The sequence below is a fragment of the Panicum virgatum genome, chromosome 5K, assembly GCF_016808335.1.
Source record: "Panicum virgatum strain AP13 chromosome 5K, P.virgatum_v5, whole genome shotgun sequence".
Classification (NCBI taxonomy): Eukaryota; Viridiplantae; Streptophyta; class Magnoliopsida; order Poales; family Poaceae; genus Panicum; species Panicum virgatum.
This window is the reverse complement of record NC_053140.1, coordinates 38,400,824-38,426,181: the sequence shown is the minus strand read 5'-3', so window position 1 is coordinate 38,426,181 and position 25,358 is coordinate 38,400,824. Positions and strand designations below refer to the sequence as shown.

At 43.4% G+C, this 25,358-nt stretch overlaps 5 protein-coding genes across 11 annotated transcripts; 2 read left to right on the top strand and 3 right to left on the bottom strand.

Moving 5' to 3' along the window:
* Positions 1–10: 10 nt before the first annotated feature.
* On the bottom strand, positions 11–4,749 carry LOC120707336. 4 transcript variants are annotated; one of them, XM_039992212.1, is made up of 7 exons: positions 4,471–4,749; positions 4,179–4,374; positions 3,328–3,451; positions 2,725–3,077; positions 1,249–2,272; positions 610–803; positions 11–517 (listed from the first exon to the last, which is right to left on the bottom strand). In XM_039992212.1, exons 1-7 carry the CDS (start codon positions 4,719–4,721, stop codon positions 431–433), a joined length of 2,229 nt encoding a protein of 742 aa, XP_039848146.1. In that variant the 5' UTR covers positions 4,722–4,749; the 3' UTR covers positions 11–430. The 4 variants fall into 4 exon arrangements, with proteins under 4 accessions (XP_039848146.1, XP_039848148.1, XP_039848147.1 ...); XM_039992214.1 differs by having other exon boundaries at positions 1,267–2,272; XM_039992213.1 differs by having other exon boundaries at positions 1,249–2,269.
* Positions 4,750–6,554: 1,805 nt separating this feature from the next.
* LOC120707334 (kinesin-like protein KIN-8A) lies at positions 6,555–10,653 on the top strand. Its single transcript, XM_039992211.1, has 7 exons — positions 6,555–7,655; positions 8,071–8,344; positions 8,629–8,679; positions 8,773–8,865; positions 8,944–9,306; positions 9,393–10,082; positions 10,220–10,653. Exons 1-7 carry the CDS (start codon positions 6,850–6,852, stop codon positions 10,250–10,252), a joined length of 2,310 nt encoding a protein of 769 aa, XP_039848145.1. The 5' UTR covers positions 6,555–6,849; the 3' UTR covers positions 10,253–10,653.
* A 2,191-nt stretch (positions 10,654–12,844) lies between these two features.
* On the top strand, positions 12,845–14,711 carry LOC120707331. The gene is made up of 2 exons (XM_039992207.1): positions 12,845–13,931; positions 14,078–14,711. The coding sequence occupies exons 1-2, from the start codon at positions 12,881–12,883 to the stop codon at positions 14,344–14,346; spliced, it is 1,320 nt and encodes a 439-aa protein (XP_039848141.1). The 5' UTR covers positions 12,845–12,880; the 3' UTR covers positions 14,347–14,711.
* A 324-nt stretch (positions 14,712–15,035) lies between these two features.
* LOC120707327 (protein GAMETE EXPRESSED 3-like) lies at positions 15,036–25,298 on the bottom strand. Of its 4 annotated transcripts, XM_039992200.1 has the most exons (12): positions 24,514–25,289; positions 24,408–24,441; positions 23,624–23,686; positions 23,456–23,538; positions 17,594–17,923; positions 17,248–17,494; positions 16,643–16,927; positions 16,458–16,541; positions 16,313–16,345; positions 16,182–16,241; positions 15,959–16,104; positions 15,036–15,853 (listed from the first exon to the last, which is right to left on the bottom strand). In XM_039992200.1, exons 4-12 carry the CDS (start codon positions 23,462–23,464, stop codon positions 15,245–15,247), a joined length of 1,803 nt encoding a protein of 600 aa, XP_039848134.1. In that variant the 5' UTR covers positions 23,465–23,538; positions 23,624–23,686; positions 24,408–24,441; positions 24,514–25,289; the 3' UTR covers positions 15,036–15,244. The 4 variants fall into 4 exon arrangements, with proteins under 4 accessions (XP_039848134.1, XP_039848135.1, XP_039848133.1 ...); XM_039992201.1 differs by having other exon boundaries at positions 24,331–25,298; XM_039992199.1 differs by lacking the exons at positions 24,408–24,441; positions 24,514–25,289 and adding an exon at positions 23,792–24,401 and having other exon boundaries at positions 23,456–23,548.
* LOC120707333 lies at positions 18,045–20,274 on the bottom strand. The gene is made up of 2 exons (XM_039992210.1): positions 18,434–20,274; positions 18,045–18,320 (listed from the first exon to the last, which is right to left on the bottom strand). The coding sequence occupies exons 1-2, from the start codon at positions 18,702–18,704 to the stop codon at positions 18,097–18,099; spliced, it is 495 nt and encodes a 164-aa protein (XP_039848144.1). The 5' UTR covers positions 18,705–20,274; the 3' UTR covers positions 18,045–18,096.
* Positions 25,299–25,358: the final 60 nt, after the last annotated feature.

Sequence of the window (25,358 nt, the reverse complement as noted above, 5' to 3'; positions counted from 1 at the left end):
CAGTCACAAGTGAATCAGCGAGGCGTCAAAATAGTTTCACATATCAAAATTCTTCCAGGGTTTAACAGTTTACAGGCGTTTGTGCAGCAATATAATAACGAATGCAATATAACAACATTACTAAGCTACAAAATCACGGTGTGTATGCCCAGCGAAGGTGGTTTCAAACGGGGAAGAGGTAAGCAACTTCTACATTTTCAAACCACCACAATGAGAAGTGGAAGCTCAATGGTTTTGGCAGTATCGCTCTGGAACAGTTGATCAAGTCACGAATCCTTTCCGTGCATCTGCCCGGAAGCATCTGTACGTCGCACAAATATCAGTGGAAATTTTTCCAACTTTCAATTCATATGGCTTTCTGCTTTTGTGCCTTGGTATGATTAACTGTTTGAGTTTGACCCCCAGCTTTTCGAACAAGTGGATGCAGTTCTCAGCTCTTCTCTGATGGCTGTATCCTCCGCCTTTTCGGAGGTGGTGTCATGAAAAGCTTTCTAACAGATGTAAGAGGGTCATCCTCCTGAACCATAGAAAACCAACTATGAGGTATGTTCTAGTGATACAAGGCATGATTAATGGAATACAAGGCATGATTCAATGGAAGGAGCCTACCTCATCCAGAAGGCCAATCTGAACCTCCCCTCGCGAGTCCCCATCAGATCTTTTGTCCTGAGTAAGTAATGCTGCGAGAGTCAGCCTCCATCCAGGCAAGGATTTGCTGTCATCAGGGGAAACCCAAGGGCAGAATGTCCGGTGCTGCTTGATAGGATCAAACTCATTCATTCTGTCATATAATCCTTGTTTTTCTGTCACAGAAAGCGAAAATTCGCGATTAAGAACTGTGGACACTGATGAAGAATTTTCATTACATTACATAACTAGATTGAAAACAATGGCAAACATGGTAAACATGCAGAACCTTCAGTCTAATTCTTTAAGACAGTAGTAAGAAATAAAAAAATTATGCCTCAAGAAAGAAAACTCAGCACCATAAGGGCAGTTTGTGCTAAACACTTTTTTCCTTTGCATATGCTAATTATATTCAGAAAGTTACAGCAATATGAAGTTAGGGCGTTAGGCTAAATGACATTTAATAACGTTTTTTGAACCTTGAGTTAGGCTAACAGACCGCTATCAAGTTACTTGTACTATCAGCCTTTTTTTCCCATCCCCTTCAATTTCACATTACTACTTGTTTAGTGACTTCAATCCCTTACAATTGTGACAACTACAAAGAAATGACTTATTTACCTGATGGCCCATATGCACCTTTTTCCTTGTTGGCTAATGATTTTGTTACCGTGCTGAGCTCAGTTGGCCTGGAATTGTTGGCATGTGTCTCTGCCAGGGTTGCTCCATTAGAAGGTTCTTCGTTTGTACCCTGAACTGATGGAAATCTAGGTTCGGATCCATGTTGATCAAGTGCCGCATCTGTGCTTGTTATACTTTTTCTTGAAGGAGAACTTGATTCTGGTTGTTTTTCATTGGAAGCTCCATCCATATTAATATTCTTATCTGTATCTGAATGTGAACCACCTTGTTCCTGTCCATTCCCCACTTCTGAGTTTGGTATGCTCTTTTCAGAATTATCCCCAGGCTGGTGTGGCTTTGCTCCTATGGGGGATGTATCAACATCATCGGTATCACCTTCCAACAAATCAGGCTGATCTGTGCTTCTTTTCCGTTTCATGGAACCTGAAGTCTCCGAAGCAACAGGAACCATGTGGCTATCACTTCCAGAGGAAAGCAAATTCCCACGGTAGTTCAAGTCGGCTTTCAAATGTCGACTAACAACAGGAAATGAAACCTTTGGTCGGAAACTCTGTCTAGTTGGTGGAGGACCACCAGCAATGGTGAAATTAAAGCCAATGTTTGCATCCTTTGAAAGTCCTACTCCACTGACTACATTGGCATGTCCATTATCCTTATCATCTTGTCCATTAGAATCTGAAACCAGCTTAAAGAGTTGAAGAGGTCGTTCTACAAGATAAAAAGGCCACAAGGCAACACATGCTCCGCAGAATTGGCAATCCAAAACAGCTGACAATGGATCATAATGCTGATCTTCTTGATTAGCATCTGCAGATGCTCGGGCACCATTAGCATCATTAGGTGAGTAAAGTATGACCCGATCCTCCATAGTCTTACTTATTTGATGTGGTTGGGCCAATTTAGGGGTAGAGCTGGCATCCGAATGAGACTCAGTTCCACAGTCAATAGCATAAGGAAGTAGGCGGGGCTCCCATCCACATAAACTTATTATCTTCAGTGCCTGCTACAAAATTAAGTGTTAAGTTGGAAGAGAGTTGAATGATTTGATGCAGCATTGAAAAATCATTAAAAAAAAGATTGTAAAGGAATACAGATATCTACATGAACGAATATGGAAGGTTTTTGGTGTTCTTGCCCCCTGCTTCGAAGTGCAATTGTGGTTTTGCCCTCATTTTTTTGACTTTGTTATTTTGCCTTTACTATTCACAAGTCAACGCAATTTTACCCCTAGCCAACGGTCAAAATAGGGGCAAATACGCAAAGACCAAGGGTCAATGTCTATCTAGATAAAATAATCTAATTCCAACAAAACCAACAAATAAGCTTGCTACAGATATAATTAAGTTCTTAAACATGCAGTTCAGACCTTATTCTGTTTCAGCATGCGTCTCATGTATAGAACATATAAAGAAAATTCTCACAGCACCTCCACACATAGATGAAAAAGAAAATCACCTGATAGTATGTGTCAGCATCTTGAAAAGCATCATCCAAATCCTTAATTGTAGAGTCTTCAGTAAGCACAAATCGCCCTTTGAGGACAACTGATGAAGAGGATGGTTCTGATAGGAACTGCTCTAGCTGTGGACTCCTCTTTTTCATCATCTCCAGAGAAGAGCACGAAATTCTAGGAAGTGCTAAAAGTCGCAGCAGAGAGGAGAAACACTCATAGTAGTTCTCAACTAAAACAGGTGGAGGCGTCGGTGGGAATAAGGCAAGTGATTCATCACATATATTATCAATCCATGGGCATAGAAGTTTATGTCCAGTGTCCAACTTCAGGCTGAAAACAGCAGCAGCCTTTTCAACTGCATAAAACACAGCTCCCGATAAATAAAAGTGAAGTGAATATAAACAGAGATGTCATATCAAGCAGGTAAATGAAGCCTATATGCTCTCTTACAGATGAAAATGGAATGTGTTATAATCGTTCAATTAATCATCACAGACGTTAAGGACTTCTAGTTTGTCGACATAAATTCACAGATGTGTGTATTTCATATGAGAAAAGCACACACGGATGTCTTCTTTAGTCATAGACTCAGCATAGATGCAGACCTTGCTGTGTTGTCCACGAGGAAGGAGTGGAGAACAGGAGCCGGGCGCCACAAGCTTCACATGTTATAACATCTGGCTCAATATTAGTCCATCCTCTTCTAGCACAGTTAACTGGACTAATAACCTGGAAAAAGCAACTAGTTATCAACCGCCAATACAAACCACCTGAATGCACGATCATCAGCGGCAATGCTACATCAGTACACAATTACTCACTCTGCTCTTACAAATCCTTTACCCACAATACAATATACATACTCTGACCAATCCACAAAATTACAGAACATCCCAAACCTTCATTTGCATTTTAACTAGTTTACTCCCTCCGTCCTCGAAAGTAAGTCATTCTAGAGTTTTTAGAGCAGATTATGGTTGTGTAGAAAAGACTCTTCCACCCCTAATTATTAAGCACTCTTCTACCCCTAATTATTAAGCATTGGGAATGTGCTAATTAAACTAGCATGCCTTTTTCCATGCACCTCCCCCACATGTACCTCCCCCTACATGGTTGCATGCACATCTTTCTATTGGGAAAGACCCGAAAACGATGCACAATTAAGATGGTTGGATCCACTCTCAACCTAGAATGACTTACATTTGAGGACAAATTTTAAATCCCAGAATGACTTATATTTGAGGACGGAGGGAGTACTAAGCAAAAAAATGCGGTGAACAGCTCATTTGGTACCCAAAAAAGTTAGCTCAGTATTCATCATTCAGTTACAAAATATGCGACGTCTCCAAAGAGGAGTAAAAGGTTTACAAAAAATTCAGTGGCAGGTGCCCACCTGAATACCATCAATCCAACAAGCAGCACAAAGCTAAATAGTACTGTGCAAATGTGTCTGTACCTTGGGCTTGGCGAACCAGGTCATCGCCTTGAATGACCCGAGCCGGCGCATGAGGTCGGCGCGGTCCCAGGGGCGGCACGGCGGCGGCGGCGAGATCGCCGACATGGCCGCCATCTGCGGCGGGAGCCGCGACCCGCGCACCACCCCGAACCTCCTCGCCGCCTCCGCCGCTGCCTTCCCCACAGGCCTCCCGGAGCTGCCGCGCCAGATCAGATCAAACGCACGTCAAAGCCACAGTCAGATGGAGAGAGAAAGACGCACGGGAGAGGCGAGCGAAAGGGTAGGGCAAAACCTTGGAGCCGGGGCCGACGAGGAGGAAGGCTTGGAGCCGCTGGGCTTGGGCTTCGGGAAGTGGTAGAGCTTGTCCATGGCCTTCTTGAGGCGCCGCTCCGAGTCGGCGCCGATGTCCCCACCTCCGCCTCCGCCGGCGGCCATAGAGGTGGCTGGCGCGGGGTGGGGGATCGGCGGTGGAAGAGACGGCGATGGGGTGGTGATGCGCTTACAAGCTGCCGCTGCTGGTAATTGCTGCCTGCCATTAGGCATAGTAGCGGTGGGCCGCCCGGTGCCGATGAGCCTGGGCTCTGAAACTGTTGGGCCCTGTACGCATCGTGTTTTTATTTGGGCCCTGTAAAACAAGTGCTTTTCTATCACCGTTGTAAACACCTGTATTGTTTCAATCATATATACGCCAGCATTTTTCAAACCTGCTAAATAGAGATGCATCATGTCTTAGCTAGTCGCTACCGTATCAATTATATTTGTAGGTCGTCCAATTTACTCCTCTCACCAATTCACTTTGTGCACTTAATCCTCCGAGCAAAATTTAGGCTCAATTTATTGGTTCGACAGTTTCAATTAGTCCAATCTACCCTCTTATGATATTTCTCTTTTTTTACATTCAAATTTTGCAAGTTTATATAGAACATGATGCCCTATGTGTTAAATAATATATTAAAAAATTTCATGGTTGTTTTCATATGTCGGAAACATTTAACATGAAAATTATCACGGAGATACAATTCAGAATGAAAAATATTCATAAAAAATTAATATATTTTCTAGCATAGGGCATTATATTATAGGTAATGTTACAAAATATGATGTTAAAATTATATTGTAAGAGAGAATAAAAAAGATAAATCTCAGTAGAGGTAGATTAGACAAATTAAAATAGTTTGGGCAAATAAATTGAGCCTCAGTTTTGTTCAGGGAGTAAGTTGACAGTGTAAATTGTTGAGGGCAGTAAAATGGATTTTTCCATACTAAAATAATATTACACACTATAGCTTAATATAATATTTATGTAGAGTTGACCAAATATATAGAAAAAATATAAATATATAATAACAACTACAACACTAAATAAGTACATTATGTAGATGTATTTAATGTTAGATTCAATGAAACTAATTTGATATTGAAGATGTTGGTGTCAGATAAGTTTAATTTTGAAAAAAAACAATGTAAACTATAATTTGAAACTAATGGAATACTAAGTTACTAACCAACTAAAAACATTTTGACACACACAAAAAAAAAATCCAAAATTCCACACGGGCCGACTTCTATTTACTGCAATAAGCCATAAGATATGCCCCTGCAATGATAATATGTGCGCCAAATTGAAATCATCCCATAATTTTGTTTTTTGAAAAAACAGTGACAGGAGCTTGAACATTGTTAATTCAAAGAGAGGAAGAAGGTACACAGTTTACCGCAGATTGCAGGGATAAGAACTCATCTATGCAGAGCAAAGGGCAGAGAAAAATATCTCATTTAAACAAAGGAGAAATACAGATGAAAAATGAAATGCAAGGAAAGTTCAGTCTAGAAGCAGTTGCACGACAAGTTGCTTTCCTGAAGGCTGAAGTCCGTCGATCCATGAAGAATTGTTTGGGCAACCTAAAAACAATAATTCACACGTCATCGAAAATCCAAACAGAAACCAGTCGAATCACTCACTCATGACTCATCATGCCCAAATCATGCGCAGATTACGCGTCAGTTTACCTGCTGCTAATCCGCCGCATCATCATTAAAAAATCAACACCGCCATGGCAAGTCAAAATGCACACGACGAGCACGCGATCAGTGAGCCCGCGGGTCCTCCTGTCAGCGAGCACCTCTCGACCATTGCTGGGCCAGGTCCCAGCGCGCAGGCGAGAGCTACGGACCCGACCGTTGGCGCTCGATCCCTCCCCGGGATTTCAAACCCCCGTCCCACGCATCCGCCGTCCGTCCCCGACCCCGTTCTAATCGGACGGCCGAAGTTTCTTTCGAAAAAGATCGGACGGCCACAGGGCGTCCCCCCCCCCGGTTCCCACCACGTCGTCCCCCAGGGCCCAGGCCCCAGCTACCCTACTGTTACCACTCGCTTTACAAGAGACGAACGCCTTCTTCCTCCGCGTCCCCTCCCAGATCAAGAGACCCCTGCCCCCGTCGAGCCCGGAGATTTTGCGAAATTCGAGGGCGATTCGCGTCGGTGTTGAGAAATTGCTCGATCCGGTGCGCCGGTTCGAGCATCTTGCCGGGAATTGGAGGAGGATTCTGCGAGGGAGCCCGAGCGAGCCCGTTTCTTGGATCTTTTGTCTTGAGGAACGGGGGGGCCGTTGGGTTCGATGCGGAGGCTGAGCGGCGGCTTGTGATATTCAGATTTGGTGCGAGGACAAGGATGCCGGTCGCGACGCGGTCGCGGGTCACGGCTGCCTGCGTCGGCGGCGTCGGCGGCGAGGGCGCCCAGGCGTGGGGCTCGGCGTCGGCGGCGCCGGCTCCGCGCGATGGCGTGGCTAGCTACCACCACGGGCTCAAGGAGAGGATGCTCGCGCTCACGCTGCAGCACCAGCAGCTGGTCGCCACGGCGCAGGCCGGAGGGGCCGCCGCGCGGCAGCACCGCCGCAGCATCCGGTCCCCGAGCGCGGCGGAGGTCGTCAACGACGAGAACGCCAAGAACGCCGAGGAGGAGGAGGACCAGGGCGGCGGGGTGGCAAGGCGCCACCATGACGACTCCCCACGCGTCCCCGAGGCCGCGGTGCTGAGGGAGAACGTGGCGCCTCCGCAGCCGCGAGCGTCTTTCAATTCCAAGTACAGCCGCGTCGTCGTGTTCCCGCGGTCGGCGGAGCCGCAGGAGAAGGACCCCATCAAGAAGGCGGTTCGGGTTCCGGTGCTCCCGGCGCCGCCGACAAGGAAGCTGTCGCTGGGAGGCGTCGTAGGCTTCAAGGCTGCAACGGAGGTCGGGGCTGGCACTGCCGAGGCGGCGGAGAACCGAATCCTCGTGTTCGTGAGGCTGCGCCCGATGTCGAGGAAGGAGGAGGCCGGGTCGAGGAGTTGCGTGAAGATCGTCAACAAAAAGGAAGTGTATCTCACGGAGTACGCCTCCGAGAACGACTACCTCAGGCTGAAGCGCGTGCGTGGCCGCCATTTCTGCTTCGACTCTGCCTTCCCTGATTCGACGACGCAGGCGGAAATCTACAACACCTCGTAAGAGCACAAAAATCCCCAGGCTACATGCAAATGGAGCACCCAATTTTCGATTAGATGCACATATTCATATTCTGTAATGTTATTTGCTCATCCGATGATGCTAACATTTGAATCTGCCGATGAAACTGCACAATGTGATAAATTTATTTTAGATACGGGTCGCTCATTTCGTGACAATTATTGAAGTATAGGACTAGTATTGTTTGCTTATTGTTTGCTTATCACATCTAAATGACAAAAATCCCATGCCTCTACTTCATGCAAAATTCATATCATTGTTTACTCAGTTATCTGATAGTGACAGCTCAATTTACTGTTGGAACTGGCCAATATTCATGACAACTGTTCCAATCATTTGCAAAGTTATCACAGTAATTTGTTTAAACTTAATTCTCTGTTTCTGATTCTGCAGAACAGCAGATCTTGTGGAGGGTGTTCTTCAAGGTAGGAATGGGACTGTTTTCTGCTATGGTGCTACAGGGGCCGGCAAGACCTACACCATGCTTGGGACAATGGAAAGCCCAGGCGTTATGGTGCTAGCAATAAAGGATCTGTTCTCCAAGGTGAGGCAGAGGAGCTATGACGGCAACCACTCAATTCAGCTGTCGTACCTTGAGATATACAATGAGACGGTGAGGGACTTGCTGTCTCCTGGTAGACCCCTCCACTTGAGAGAAGATAAGCAGGTACATGAATCAAAGTCAAACTGCTTAAACATGCTTTCAATGCAAGTTTTGTTCAGTGAATTGATTACTATTAGTGAATCCTAACTAGTTGTTAGTAGTTAGTATGGTAAAAGTAAACCCTGCTGCAGAAGAACCTCAGTTCTGATAATAGCAAGTGCTAAATTTAATTACTACCAGTGAAATGAGTAGTCAAATACATCAATTTTCAGTTCTGAATATGTGTATTTTCCATAAACCTCATTACTAATGCTATTGTAACAGAAAACATATTTGTGGTATTTCAGGGAACTGTTGCTGCTGGTCTTACTCAATATAGAGCATATTCCACTGACGAGGTAATGAGTTATCTATTGGGCATGGTTAACTTGCTTGGCTTTCAAGCAAAAATGGTAGGAATCTTCATACTTGAATATTTGCTTCTTTTGTAGGTTATGAAATTACTTCAGCAAGGTAACAAGAATCGAACAACTGAACCAACTCGAGTAAACGAGACCTCATCACGCTCCCATGCGATACTGCAGGTAGGGTTCCTACATTCACTTGATCTGTGATGAGTAATTTCTAGAGCAAAACCACTCACCGCCTTTGAAAATTTGCAGGTTATTGTAGAATATAGATTCATGGATGGAGTTAGCATAGTAACACGAGTTGGAAAATTATCTCTCATAGACCTTGCTGGATCTGAAAGAGCTCTTGCAACTGACCAACGTACACAGAGGTCGATTGAAGGAGCAAACATTAATCGCTCTCTTCTTGCACTCAGCAACTGCATCAATGCCCTTGTGGAGGGGAAGAAGCACATACCATATCGCAATTCCAAGCTGACACAACTCCTGAAGGACTCACTTGGAGGATCCTGCAATACTGTGATGATTGCTAATATTAGCCCCTCCAACCTTACGTTCGGTGAGACGCAGAATACGCTTCATTGGGCTGATCGTGCCAAGGAGATAAAAACAAAGGTCTCATACTGTCATTTTGTGATTAAATATGTTACGTTCTACTCAATAGAACCATGATTAATTGTAATCATCTTATGATTTTATAGGCACTTACCATTGCGAATGAAGAGGTTCTAAACGTACCAGATTCTGAAACTGATCAAGCGAAGCTATTACTGGAGCTGCAGAAGGAAAATAGTGTCTTGAGGGAGCAACTGGTAAAGCAGCAACAGAAGCTATTGACAGTTCAGGCTCAGTCACTTGCTTCAAACACATCACCACAGCAATCTCCGGTTCCCTCGTCTCACGTTTCAACTCCATGCTCAACTCAAAGAAAGGTCAAGCGATCAATCTTGGCTGGGAACTGCTTCAACACACCAGATTCGAAGAGGCCCGCAGCCGACTACGCAAAGGTTGGGGAGCTCCAGAGGAAAGTGAAGACATTGGAGGCTGAGATCGAGAAGATGAAGAAGCAGCACATACTGCAGCTCAAGCAAAAGGACGAGTTCATCCGTGACCTGATCAACAGGAAGGCTTCCAACTACTGTGAAGAGGCAACAGGTGACAGAAGAGTCATCACGAGAGCAAGCCTGCGAAAGGCACAGAGAGATGCATCAGCTGCAGGTGAACTGAAAAGCCCGAGCCACCGGTTCACATCGCCAGCCCCAACTGCGAAGAAGCGTACTTTCTGGGACATTGGAGGCAACAGCCCTTCAGTTCTTGCTGCCAATGGAAGAAAGACTCGAAGCCATGTTGCTACAGAGACACCTAAGAAAGGTCCTTCCATGCTGCGTCAGGTATAGACACATATATAATAACCGTCTCAGTTCGTCTTTCGAAAAAAATTCAGTTCTTGCATCACACGAGATTATTGCTGGAGGCTTTTGAGCATCTGTATTGTTTTTATTGATCATTCCATTTCACTTCCTTTCAGCCGGGATTTGCACGGCAAAGAGCAATCAATTGAGGCATTTAACATGAACAGGAGGAGACTGCCTCCAGAGTCCAGAGGATAGAGGTGTTCATAGTATTTAATTTTAGCATACCATTTTCAGCTTTTTTAATCGGAGTTTAGTTGAAATTCATTATCCTAATTTGATTTCAGTTTCTCTGAGAAAATTGAACCAGCATATTGTTTTTTCTTCTTAGTTTTTTTTTTCAAAACCATTTGAGCCACTGGAACTGTAAAACATTTGTTCAAGAGAGAGAAATGAGCTGGTGTTTAAATTAACTTGACACAGTTTTCAGTTCTTGCATCACACGAGATTATTGTTTTTTCTTCTTGGTTTTTTTAAACCATTTGAGCCACTGGAACTGTAAAACATTTGTTCAGGAGAGATAAATGAGCTGATATTTAAATTAACTTGACACAGTTTTCGTTGGCTTCAATCTTTGCTTAAGTTTATACCTTTTTCCCCATCTGATTGCTGTTGAAACCGAAAAGGTGGCAATAATTTTGACTTTTAGAGCCAGCTGAGCTTGCAGAAGTGCTGCTCTTCAATCGTGCAGTGGCCAAAATAATAAGATGAATAACAGGGTCCGCCTGCATGGATTTGGCTGTGTGTGGCTGTAGAGGCTAGACATTTATCCATTGTTTTTAAAAAGAAAAGATAACAGGGTTCCGCATCTCTTTTTCTTTTAAGGCCTTGTTTAGTTGCACTTGTAAATTTTTTAAATAGAATCTTTTCACATTTAAAGTATTAAATATAAACTAATCAAATTAATTACAAAACTCGTCTGTAAACTACAAGACGAATTTATTAAGACTAATTAATCTGTCATTAGCACATGGTTAGCAATTACTGTAGTAATTTAGTGTCTAATCAGGGTGTAATTAGGCTCATTATATTTGTCTCGTAATTTACAAGCAAACTATGCAATTAGTTGTTTATTTCGTCTAGATTTAATACTCAATGCATGTAAGATTCTCATTCGATGTGATAGTTTTGAAATTTTGAATTTTACAACTAAACAAGGTCTAAGTAAAACGAGAGGGGTTGATCCCCTACTCAGCCAAAAAAATGTTGGCCCTGACGGTTCTGAGAAACAGGCCTAGCCTGTTGTGGTGGTCCTATGCATGAATTGCTGGTCCAGAGTAAGAAATTCGCACCACAACAGGCTAGGCTAATCAGTTCAAGATTCATAATCAAGCGATTTTAGCCAAACAATTTCAAAAGTTAACCGAATAAAGAGACTGTTCCTGAATCCGGAACGTTTGCCACACAGAGGCCGAAACAATAAACATGGGGAAGAACAGGTAGTATATATGTACATATATATAAATAGAGGGAGTCTTTTATGTGTATGCCCTTATGAAAGTTGGTGTCGACCTGTGTGCCCCTAAAAAGTTTGGTTGCATGTGTATGCCCTCGCTTTTTTTTTCCGTGACCTGTGTACCCTTTTGGATGAAACAGGGGGTAACTGGGTAAAGGCAGTGTAAAAAGACCTCTTTGCCCTTCTATGAGAGAGACAGTGAAACTTTGGTAGTTTACCTGTATATCTTTATGAAAGTTGCTCCTAACCTAGATACCCCTAAAAAATTTTGATGGCACCTGTGTGCCCTTCCGTATGTAATGTTGTTTTCATATTGTTTAAAAAAATTAGATTCAATGAAAAATAATAAATCTTGTCAACAACTTCATCGACCAAATCTTTGAAGTTGGTGAAGTCAGCATCTACGAATTTATCCAAGCTGTACCAACTACCACATATGCAACAATCTGAATTTCTAGCTTGAAACAACTATTGCCGTCCATCCTACAGATGAATAACAATGTAGTCTCATCACATATGCAAAGCAAATACAAGCAAATCTTTCTCTTTACTTCTAGTATCAGTCTAACAATCCATTCTAATGAACAAAATAAGCAAACATTGAAGTAATATACCTGCTACTCGCTGCTTATCGCCTGCAGTCACGGCCGCTCCCTCCACGCGCGGGGCCTCCACGCGCCGGCCCCCTGCGCACTCGCCCAGGCGCCGCGGCCGGCGCAGGAAAGGGCGGCCCCTGCGCAGGCGCCCAGGCGCACGCAGCGGGCTCACGTGACGCCGCGCCTGCGGCCCCTGGCGCGGCACGAGGGCGCCTCCAGGCGAGCCCCCCGTCCGGATCTGGCCTCGGGCCCCACGTGCGGCCTGGCCGCCGGAGGGGGAGGCGGCGGGGGATTGTGGGCCATGGTGTGCGCCCGTGACTAGTAAAGGATACGGATAGCACAAGGGTGCCACGTGTCAGAGTTTTTTTACCGTTCGATTCTAACAGAAGGCCACACGGGTAAAAAAAAAGAAGACATACATGTACGACCAAAATTTTTAGGGTGAGTTGGATCCATGCCACTCTAATTTCTTGAAATTGGATTTTATGTTGAAAATCATGCCATTGAGTGGCATGATTTTCAACATGACACCCAATTTCACGGAGTTGTGGTGGCATGAATCGAATTTTCCCAATTTTTTAAGGGCACACAAGTTGACACCAACTTGTATAAAGGTATAAACGTAAAAAACTCGTATAAATAAGAGAAACACGGAGGGGTGCTGATCAAAGTTTACGCCGATTCGGCGATCCAGATAGGCACTTCTGCATCTCCGCCGCTACGCCATGGCGGGCGAAGGATCTCCGACCTATCCGCCGTCGGCGAAGCGCCAAAAGAAATCGAGCGCGACCACCGCCGCCTCCCTCGGCCTCGACGTCCTGCTCGACATCTTCATGCGCCTCCCCTCCCTCGCCACGCTTGTCCGGGCCGCCCACACCTGCCGCGCGGTGGCCTCCTCCCGGGACTTCCGCCGCCGCTTCCGGGAGGCGCACCCGGCGCCCCTGCTCGGCCTCTTCTTCGACCCTCGTCCCGGCGCCGCCCAAGGCCCTGCTCTCCCCGTCTTCCCCTCCTTCGTCCCCTCGCGCCGCGCCGACAGGGACCAGGCCGCCGCCATCCGCGGCGGCGACTTCTTCCTCAGCTCCCTCCAGGAGCGCCCGGGCGGCCTCCACGGCTGGGACATCCACGACTGCCGTGGCGGGTACATCCTCGTCGGTAACAGCCATCACAAATCAATGGCAGTGCTGAATCCCTTGGCGCGACGGTTCTTTGATCTTGGCCGCCATGGCCACGAGGACACCCTTGATGTTGATGGTAACTGCGGCCTCCCGGTGCCCCACGACGCGTGCCACCTCTGCTGCTCCAACTCCGAGGTGTCCCTCAACGCCCGTTTGCTCTGCTCCGAGGAAGACCCCATGTCGTTCCGCGTGGTCATTCTTGCCCATGACAAGCCGTCCAGCAGGGTACGGGCGACGGTCTTCTCCTCGGACACCGGCGAGTGGTCCGTTCATCCGTGGGTGGATGTCCCGCCGCTGACACCACTGCCAGAGCCCTTCAAAGCGTGGCCTCTCAACAGCAACATGCAGGCGAATGGGATGCTGTGTTGGGCTTACAACTATCTGACACACATGCTCACACTGGACACGGCGACAATGGAGTTCTCGGTGGCCGAGCTCCCTCGATGTGTGAGTACACGGGAATGCAGCTTTGTCGTTGGCGAGACGATCGACGGTGCGCCCTGCGTTGTCTATGCTCTGAAGTTCAGAGTCTGCCTGTTTCTGCAAACATTGGATGGTGATGGCGTCAAGAGGTGGGTAATGGACAAGGCCGCTTCCTTAGGCCGTCCACAACGGGCCGAGCATCCTAAGGAGCATCTCCTCCTCGGTTTCCACGCCCTCTCTGTCTACAGTGCCAAACAGTGCGTCTACAGTGCCAAACAGTACATTTGCTCCTCCATTTGCTCTTTTCGCTGTGGGCGGTCTTAGACACACAACTTGATGGGGTCTTGGGAAACTTGAAGAGCAAGTACACCGAGCTGAAGGTCGTGGCAGTCAGGGATGGCTTCGCATACTTGGCAACATCGGTGAGGTACCGTTCCGACAAGAGCCCGAGCTGGGTGTTGTCCCTCTGCTTGGAAACGATGCCACTGGAGAAGCTGTTTCAGAGGCCTTATGAGTGTTGTGTGCACCCCTATGTTTGGAAACTGCTTGGAAACTGCCTCGTTCGGCTGGCTGGTGGCTGGTGGCTGGGCTGATCTGGCGTGAGAGAAAAACACTGCTGGCTGGCTGGCTGGCTGGTGGCTGGGCTGATTTGGCGTGAGAGGAAAACACTGTTGCTGGCTGGCTGAAGCTACCAGCCGAACAAGTATGTTATGTCATGGCCTCTTTCATTAGTTGGTAACTATGGTTGTTTCGCACTCAAAGATGGCCCATGAACTGTCCCTCCACCGAAGCCACTATTTTTCGCGAACGTGCCTTAGCACGTATTTCATTAAGAGGGAACACCGAAGCCACTATAAAGCTTGCTAGTTCACTTTACACGCAGTGTATGTGGCGAAAGGATCAAATGTTTGATAAACAGAGTAGCCTATGAAAGAGGAATAATTTTTCTTCAGTTAAACTCGTTCTGTGTGTTTATTTATGTGCAGCTTTCAACCAGCAGAGTAGCCGTTTTCAACTTTGTTAGTGGGAATTCAGTTGAAATCTATGTATCCATGTTTAATTTCAGAATGCCCGAGCAGATTGAACAGCATAGTGTTTCTTTAGCCTTTTCAATCCATTTGAATTATTGAAATCGATTTTTAAATTAAGACCCAGTTTTGCTTAGCTTCTACCATCTGAAGTACCTTTTTCTATTTACTGTTGTTAAAACTGGGAAGTCTGCGATAATTCTGTGCTACTTGGGTAATTGTAAGTGTTCATTCTTGTCGGTTGTCTGATGGGATATCTGAATGGGGGTCGTATGCACTTCAGTATCAACCTACACACAATATAACAACGAAAATCCTGATTTTTTGGAACATGGCTACTCTGCATAATGAATCCAAACTAATGCTGGAAAGACTCAGCAGCAGTAAAGATTGAAGATTTACATTGTATCAAGTTCCAAGTCGTAATTAACACTGCCATCATATACGGAATTGTCAAGGTACTTCAGTTAGTTGAAGAAGTTCGCCTCCTCTTCAGCGAAAGTCTCTTGATGGAGATAAAATCCTTTACTGTTTCCATCCGTTCTTCCTTCTGTGATAAGGCATTGCCACTGCTTCCTGTGCATTGCTCCTCAACGAACGAAGGGTTCGTGAAAACATGAAATGGGGATTCCACATCTGAGGGGCATTCTTCCTGAACTCTCTCTGCGATGTTAGCAGTGTTGGAAGGTCCAGCCTCTTCTACCGACTTCAATCTCTCGTCGATATCCGTACCTTCGGAGCTAGTAGAACTACTCTCGCTATCGTCAGAGCTGCTGGTAGAGGTATCACTCGGAATGTTGAAAACATGAATGCTCTCGTCCGGTGAGCTGTGGAAGGAATGGCTCTTGTACTTGCCATGATACAGTGGCAACATGGGGGAGCCTTGCTTCAAGCCGAGCCTGTCCCTGCCCAGGCTGTATGATGCGTACAGCTTCCTCTCCACGCCTTCCTTTGCTCTCACCATTTCGCCCAGCTCTCCCAAAGTTTCATTCGAAGCGGCGTCTTCTGCTGCCTGCTGCTCAAGCTCTGAGATCATCTTGCCCAAACCTTTCTTCTTACTCTGAAGGGAGCGCTGCGTTTCAGAAGGTGGAGTGCAGGTGAGTCCTAGGTCAGTGTCAAGCTGAGAACTCTGAACAAGATGAAATCAAAGGATAAGTGCAGATTCCATTGTGCCTACCCGCTTCTCCAGGAACTTCTGCAAGCCTTTGCCTCGGAGCTTTTTCTTCCTCCAAAAGATGCAACAAAAACAAAAGGCTTCGGCTTGTATTACAATTATGATGAGTAGGAAGACCAACGGCAGAAGAAGAACAATGTTATTTTCACCTAATGGACAGAAGTTGTTCAGTCTGTAATGATGTCATTTTGACATAAAAGCATAAGTGGAAGCAGTTAAAGTTCACCTGGATCAGCTTGCGCAGACTTGGTTTTAGCTTGCCTGCAAGTCCAAGCAATTGTTTGTCCTTGCACAGCAAAGATGTTAGGACCATTTTGTAATGACAAAAAAATGTGATGCTTAAGAGAAGAAGCATACTTTTCGTGTCGCACTGCGTTGCGTTGCCGAACCCTGTGCCAAGAAATTTCAGGAGAGAAAGTCATCGCAGATTAGTTGATTTGAAATATTTTGGTTCTGTCAGTTAATTTAGATGTGTCAATTTCAGAGCTATACAAAGACTTACTTGATGCAGATAGAAGAGTGAGAAGAATAGTCTCATCTACCGCGAAGTCATTCAGGTCACTGGACATGAAATTTGATAATTCCCCTGGAAAACAATTGGTACCGCATATGATACTCAATGTAACTTTCAAGAGAAAAATGACATTAACATTTCAAATTTGATTTATAAAGTATAGAGGAACAAACCAGGATACTCTCCAGTCCAGTAGATTGTTCCATTCGCTGGATCCAGCAAAGTTACCAAAATGCGTGATGGCTTCATCACCGATACAGAGGCATATTCACCAGTTGTCCAGATTAATTTTCCTTCCACTATGGTCTTAGCGACATACATGGAAAACCCTGAGCAGTCAAGAACTGGATCAACAGGGATCACTGAATCAAGTGCTGTTTCTTCAAAAAGTTTTCTCATGTCACCATCAGGAGATATTGAATAGAGGATCCCATCTAGTGAGCCAATCGACATCCAACCTGTTACAGGAATTGAACAACTTACCATCAGAGATAAGTATAAACAAAATTGAACAACTACGAAGAGAACAGCAAAGAAAAGAACAGAGAAAAGAAGGGAGAACTCCATTTGGTTCTGATCAGCCACACGTGGTGCAGCAAGACGGAATGACCTTCTGATTGAATTAAGAACATGACAATTTTGGGTGTACCAGGAAAACAAGAACATGAAAGATAATCGTGGAACACGAAAATACTATGGGCACAATGAATTTTACTAAAGTAAAAACCAGTTAGGATAAATATGATCTGGATTATAACGAAATAAGGCATTTCTTTACCGTTGTTATCTACAGTTGGAAAACTTTTCTCATTACTTAGTGGACCAATACTCTGCTTCCAAGAAACGTTTCCTGTGGAAACATCCAGCCCCACCACAATAGACTTCCGTGGAAAGACAATGTATAGGCACCGATTGCTCCCCGGCACAACCGTCATCACTTTGTCAAGTGAGGTCAAGTCCTGGATCCACCTCAACGCGTGACTTTGAAAGTTGAAGGAATAGAGCAGGCCTTCAGTGTTCAATATCTGCAAGAAAATGATTGATGAATCCTCGAGCTCGTACAGAAACTTCCAAGACAAAATTATGGGAAGCGTAAAAACCAGATCAGTAGGAAGGAACCTTACATAAAGGGCGCCCGCAGAGTGATCAAGGACAGGAGCTGAATCGAAGTAGCAGACGGAGATGTTCCCCTTGCAGCCAAGACGGTAGCCGAACCAATCGAGCACGGGCCCAAGGCTCCACTGGAGGTCGCCCTCCAGCGAGAAGACGAAAAGCCCCAGGTTCTTGATGGTGAGGAAGAGGGACGAGTAGCTGCCGGTGACCGACAGGCCGACGATCTCCTCGGACCTCCCCGGCGTCGCGTTGTAGCTGAAGAACACCTCGGATGCCGGCTTCGCGGTGCGCGCGTTCGGCGGCGTGACCTTTATGACCTTGTCCTCTGCCACCAGATACACCTGCAGCGCAGCAGCCAACACACTTGATCGTCAGATATCACAGTTCACAACTCATGTTTCCTCGAGGAAAAGATGGGGAAGATATCAGGCTTGATTTGCGTTTCGATAATAGTATATAGCAATGTGCTGTCAGATCACGCAGAGCTTCAGATACTGAATGGAAAAAAATTTCCTCAGGGGGAAAGAAAATGCAGAGCTTCAAGTAGCACGATGGGTAGGCTTGCCTTGTGTCCGTCGGAGACCGGGCTGATGGTGTCGTTGCACCTGAGGCCGAGGGGGGCGACCCACGCGAGGGAGCCGTTCCCTTGGAACGCGAGGAGGTCCTTGCCGGAGCAGGCGACGACGCACCCGTCGCCCGCGATGAGGGGGCGCGACAGGACCCTCCGTGGCGCACGAGCTGCAACGGATCGGAGAACCGTCAGCAACCGCGGCCATGCCACCACGGCGAGGACCCCCGATGGCCCGGTCCCGTACGGCACGAGCACGAGGAAACTGGGAGAGGCCTCTTACCGTTCCCGGCGGCGCCGCCTGCGCCGAGCAGGAGGCAGGCGAGCAGGCACAGGGGCCACGGCACTCCCACGGCCATGGCTTGGAGCGCGTGCTGCGCCCGGTGATGATCGATGGACCGACGGGGGCACTTGCTCGCTCGAAGTCGAAGAACGCAGGCTTCGCGGCGAGAGCGCGAGAACGCAGCGCAGGGCGTAGGCAGTGGTGAGGGCAAACCAGCGGTTGGGGCAGCCAAAAAGTAACTGGAACCGCCGTCGCCTGTCTCTTGGGCCATGCACACTTGTACAGACAGTTACTGCCTTTGGGGGCGGGTACCGCTAATTTGCGGTCAACCGTGCGGAATCGATGCGTGCGGTCGATTTTCCGACACGATATATTTCCATATCTGGAATGAAGTTACCCCGCCACGTGTTTCCAAATTTGGGATCCAGCGAACCCCACGTCCACCTCCCGAACGGGCCTTTAGGTTCTCTTTCTGTGGGCTGTTTTTTGTGGGCCGTTTCATTCTCTTTGAGGCTTCTAGATTGAATTTTCTTTTAGCGGCCCACCAGCCGCCCTGGGCGGGAGAAATTGAGATTCCCTTTCTCTTTTAGCGGCTGAGCGGCGGGATATATTTGAAATTTTCTTTCTGCGAGCAACCACCACGCCAAATTGAAATTTCCATTTTCTTTTACCGATAATAACATTTTCTTTTATGAAGCTATACTTTTTCGGGGCCATGGGAAATGGGTATTGTTTTGGGTTGGGGGGGGTGTAACATAGAAGTTAGTTTCAATCAGGAAAAAATTATTGAAACATAATATTTTGATTTGTACGTACAAAAATAGACTGATGGTGAAAAAAATGTTACATGAAACAAAAATAGACAATTCATTCATGTACCCTCTGTGTGAGACCAAAATATAAGTACATTGAAACAATAGACAAGGATGTTTTTCAAAACAAATTTAGTATCTCTCTGTGCGATACGGAAAAAAATAACATCTTCCAATGATAGTTGTTGCGAATCACTTTTTGCTGTACCTGACAGTGACATGATATATAAAATTTGTCGTGGAAATTAAAAGGAATGCATAAAAAATGAATAAAAAATGGCTTAATCTTTTATTCTTGCCTTTTGAAAGTAAACATTTTTTTGAACAAGCATATATTCTCAACAAAAAAACATTTCGTACGGGAAAAAAAGATGATGACAAAACTTTTGAGGTAAAAAATATAATTAATGTAAATTTTTTGATTTTGCAGGAAAAATTAGGGAATGAAAATTTTTCAAAGAATAATTGATTTGTACATACAAAAATAGACTGATGGTGAAAATAATGTTACATGAAACAAAAATAGACCATTCATTCATGTACCCTCTGTGTGAGACCAAAATATAAGTACATTGAAACAATAGACAAGGATGTTTTTCAAAACAAATTTAGTATCTCTCTGTGCGATATGGAAAAAATAACATCTTCCAATGATAGTTGTTGCGAATCACTTTTTGCTGTACCTGACAGTGACATGATATATAAAATTTGTCGTGGAAATTAAAAGGAATGCATAAAAAATGAATAAAAAAATGGCTTAATCTTTTATTCTTGCCTTTTGAAAGTAAACATTTTTTTGAACAAGCATATATTCTCAACAAAAAAACATTTCGTACGGGAAAAAAAGATGATGACAAAACTTTTGAGGTAAAAAATATAATTAATGTAAATTTTTTGATTTTGCAGGAAAAATTAGGGAATGAAAATTTTTCAAAGAATATTTTTTAAAAAAAAATTAGATAGAAAGAAAATTTGGATAGAAAAATTTTCAAGAGGTAAGATGAAAAAATATTGTATAAGGAAACTTTTTAAAGTAAACTTTAAAGAAGCACTATTGTCAACAAAAAAAGAGCATGACAAAAAAGTTGAGGACAAAATTTTATACTAGAGAATTTTAATATGAATTTTTTTGAAAGTAAACATTTTTTGAACAAGCATATATTATCAACAAAAAACATTTCGTACAGGGAAAAAAGAGATTATTAGAAAACATTTGAGGTAAAAAAATTTAATTAAACTAATTTTTTTATTTGATGATTTTGCAGAAAAAATTAGAGAGAGAAAATTATCAAAGAATAATTTTATTAAAAATATAAGATATAAAATATTAAATTATTAATATTTTCTTTTATGAAGCTAAACAAAAGACGATATTTTTCTTTGTACGTCCAAAAAATAAGCTGATGGTAAAAAAAATAGTACATGAAACAAAAGACCATTCATTCATGTAACCTCTCTGTGTGAGACCAAAAATAAATACAGTCATCAACAAAGCACGATGTTTTTTGAGAGAAAAAATATAAAATATAACATCTTCTTCCAATGTTAGCTGATGACAAAATCACTTTTTGCTGTACCTGTGAGTGACAGGATATATAAAATTTGTCATGAAATAAAAAGGAATGTATAAAAAATGAAGAAAAAGTAGCATAATTTTTTATGCTTGCCTTTTCATCCTTGCTGTGTAGTTGTCCAACTTGATTCCCTAAAAAAATAGAAGCAGTATGAGGTAACATTCAAAGTGTAATATTAGCATTATGAGATTTTGATGCTAATTATCTAGGTCAATGCTCCACTAGTACAGTTAGCAGTTAATTAGGTCGATGCTCCAAAAAAGTAGCTAATTTAATGGTCCTGACCCTTCTGAATATTTGAAAAGTTTGGATTCGAGTAGAATTCAGTATATGGCCTTGTTCAGACGGGGCATGCATGTATAGGGCCTTGGTTTCTGTAGAATTCAGTACAGTTGCATGCTTACCCCCGCTGATTGGTAATCAATTAAAAAATATGGTCAATAAATTGTATATTCTAATGGATTAGTTAAGAATTTAGGTGTATAATATTAGTGTATGAGGTAATCAAATCACTGACAGTCTGCATGATGAAAAAAAACATATGGTGGTTCTGGTGGACACTTCTGCTATAATATACCACTAAAATGACAGCGATAGAGATAAATTTCTGATTAGCTGCTAGTGCTAATCAGTTGGGCCGAGTATGGCAAGTTAATGAGGTGGGGCCTAATCAGTTGGGGAGATTATGGCTAGTGTAAAAATGATTGTCCCTAATCAGTTGGGTCGTAGTATGATAGTATGACGTGACTGACCCTAACTAGTTAGCACAAGAATGGAAGTATTACGTGACTGACCCTAACCAGTTAGGACGAGAATAGCAGTATGACGTGATTGACCATAACCAGTTAGGACGAGAATGACAGTATTATGTGACTGACCATAACCAGTTAGGACAAGAATGGCAGTACTACGTGAGTAACCCTAAAAGGAAACCATGTCATCCATAGTATATAGTAAAAAGCCATTTTTAAAAAAGTAAATGGTCATGGAGTCGAATCCTAAAAAAATCCAGAGCACCCTAACTCGTTGGGCCGAGTATGATAGTATGACGTGAAGTATATGGTCTTAGTGAAGTACGAAGAAAGACAAAACAAAAAAATGTTGACAAAAATATTGTACTGTTGGATAAAATTGATTGGGCAAAAAAATTTAATGATAAGAAAAATAATTTAAAGTAAACTTTTTGATAGCAAAAAAAGGTGATGACAAAACTTTTGGGTATAAAATATAATTAACAGAAAATATTAAGACAAAACTTTTCCAGGAAACATTTTAAGAAAAATGAAACAATTTGGAAAAGATATTTTTCTAAAAAAATAAATAGAAAAAATATTAGTTGAAAAAAAAACAAGATGAGAAACAAATAAAAAAGCCTGGGCAAAAAAGATATATAAAAATTTTGCTCTAGAAAATTATAATGATGAAATTTTTTAAAATAAATTTTTTGAAGAAGCATATTGTCAACAAAAAAAGAGCAGTACAAAAAAAATTGAGAAAAAAACTTTATACTAAAAACTTTTACTTAGGAAAAAATTTTGAAAGTAAATATTTTTTGAACAATCATATATTCTCAACAAAAAAACATTTCGTACGGGAAAAAAGAGATGATGACAAAACTTTTGAGGTAAAAAATATAATTAATGTAATTTTTTTATTTTATGATTTTGCAGGAAAAATTAGGGATTGAAAAATTTTCAAAGATAGAAAATTTGGACAGAAAAATTTTGAAGAGGTAAGATGAAAAAAATTGTATAAGAAAACTTTTTAAAGTAAACTTTAAAGAAGCATATTGTCAAAAAAAAAGAGCAGGACAAAAAAGAGTTGATGATAAAAATTTTTAGTAGAAAATTTTAATATGAATTTTTTTTGAAAGTAAACATTTTTTGAACAAGCATATATTATCAACAAATAAACATTTCGTATAGGGAAAAAAGAGATGATTAAAAAGCTTTTGAGGTAAAAACTATAATTCAACTAAAATTTTTGATTTGATGATTTTGCAGAAAAAATTAGAGGGAGAAAATTATCAAAGAATAATTTTATTAAAAATATAATATACATAAAAATTTGGAAAAAGAAAAATTTTTCAAGAGGTAAGGTGAAAAATATTGTATACTTTTTTTGTGGAAAAGAATGATAAAAATTGAATGGAAAAAAACTTTTGAAAAAAAAGTGTGTCCGTAAAAATTAATGAATGCATAAAATTTGAAAACTTATACTGACCCTAACCAGTTAGCACAAGAATTGAAGTATTACGTGACTGACCCTAACCAATTAGGACGAGAATAGCAGTATGACATGATTGACCCTAACCAGTTAGGACGAGAATGACAGTATTATGTGACTGACCATAACCAGTTAGGACGAGAATGGCAGTACTACGTGAGTAACCCATTCAGAGCATCGCAAGAATTAAACTGTAGAAGCTTCCTTATGCAATCCAATTAATTAATAAATTAAGTGTGACCAGTTGGTGAAAATGAGATCAGATGGTTCATATGCTGGGCAAAGGTATAAGCGCAAAAACAAAAATTCCACACATGATAATCTAGCTGATAATCTGATAATCTGCCAAAAATTCATAACTGACAAAAATGAGATAGTATGGAGTTGTGCAGTACACACATCTAGCTCACCTTGATCATCCCCCCTAAGGACTCATCAAATGAATCATTGTCATCCTCATATTTCCTTCTGCTTGACCAAACATCCAACAGTTCTACAACAAGCAAAAAAAATAGTTGTTTAGTAGGGGGGCTTGCTTAAATAAGAAATCGTATAAAAATGTGGATAAAGTATATTACCATTGCGAACTCGGTGCTAAATGTACCACACAGATTTATAGACTCTAGTATATCAACTTTGAACTGTAAGAAAACAAAGGAAAATAAAGTAATCAATACTATAGGGGCCAAATTATCTGAAAACATTGCAGAAAAACAAAATGCACTATTATTAAAATTGGCAAGCACCTTGTGTCTATTTCCACACATATAAAATTCTACAGCAGTAAAACAATGGCCTCTTTGTATTAAACAACTGGCAAGACAACAAGGTTAAGTAAGGTATTACTGGATCTAATCAGCAAGCAACTAAACTCATGTCACTCAGTAAGACTGATTAGGAACATCATCAGAGTATATGAATAGTATTGCATCCAGCATGAGCATCAAAAACCATGTATGACACTGACATGTAACCTAGGTAGGAAATGTTCAGTGCTTAGCATGTATAAATTCTCTGGTAAAAGAAATTCTGCATTGCTAAGAACTAGTCGTTCTTGTTTAACTGAATTCATGGCTTCAAGTTCCAGAAAACATGAAATCTGATCAATCCAGAAAACAACGTCCAACCAAGTATAACATTGTTCAATACAGAAAACAACGTAACAGGGGGCCATTGTTTTAATGGCGTCAATGCCCCACACACTAACTAGCAACGTCCAACCAAGTATCACATGAAATCCGATCAATCCAGGAAACAACTTAACAGAGGTGACACACACACTAACACTGATAACATAGATGGTGCGTCAGTGCCCCACATAGGCAATTCATCAATCATTTGACGGGCAAACCAAAAACTTACTTGAATCCATCAATGACAGCCTTGCACACCTCCCCTGCCAACAACACAGAGATCAGAAATGCATTAGGCATGGGGAACAAAAAAGACAACGAGGTGGAAGGCTCACGAATCGCAAGTGTAGTATGCTAGCAAATGTCTGGGGTCCCTTGCTTGTTGCGTAAGCGGCTCAGCGTTGGCCTGCCAAGCTACCACCGTGTCTGCTGCCTGATCCAGCCATAAGCACTGCGCATAGAGTCGGAACAACCATCACTGCAGGATCCGCCGCCTACAACGCCGTGCTCCGACCACAGCTCGTAGGAAGCGGCCCGCTCGCATCGCATCGCCCTCTCGCGGTCGAAGCTTGTCACATCCGCCTTCGCTTCTGTGGGATCCACGCCATCCCCAGCTCCGTCTCCGTTTCCAGCACTGGAGCGTGTCGAGGTCGAGCCCGAGCCGCCTCCTCGGCGAGCAGCAACGAACGATGGGCGCGGATCGACTCAGCTCTTGGCGGCGCCAGGAAAACCTAGGTGAGGGAAGACAATGGAGGAATAAATGGATAGGAAACGAGAGGAAGAGGTTGGGTGTGGGGGGTAACCGCTGGACGTTCGCGGCGGAGTGCGCCGTCGGCAGCGCTCGAGCCGCCTCCCGGCGGCGCCGCTGTAGATCGGGAGGAGGGAAGGGAAGGAAATGGGAAACGCGAGAGAGGAGGAAAGGGAATGGCAAATGAAAGAAAAACTGGGAAAAGGAAACAAGGGCACATGTGGCGGACGGTCGATCCTAACTAAACTAAATTTACGTCGGGTCGATCGTAGAATTAGCATTGGGTTTGGGGGCGCTTGCTTTCGCGTCGCCGGCCGCATTAGCGCGTGCCCGACGCGCTTCAACTACAAGTGCATTACCCTTCGGAGACATCCGACAAAAAAAAACAGCAAACTAAATTCGGAGACATCAGTGCAACAAAAGGATGTTCTT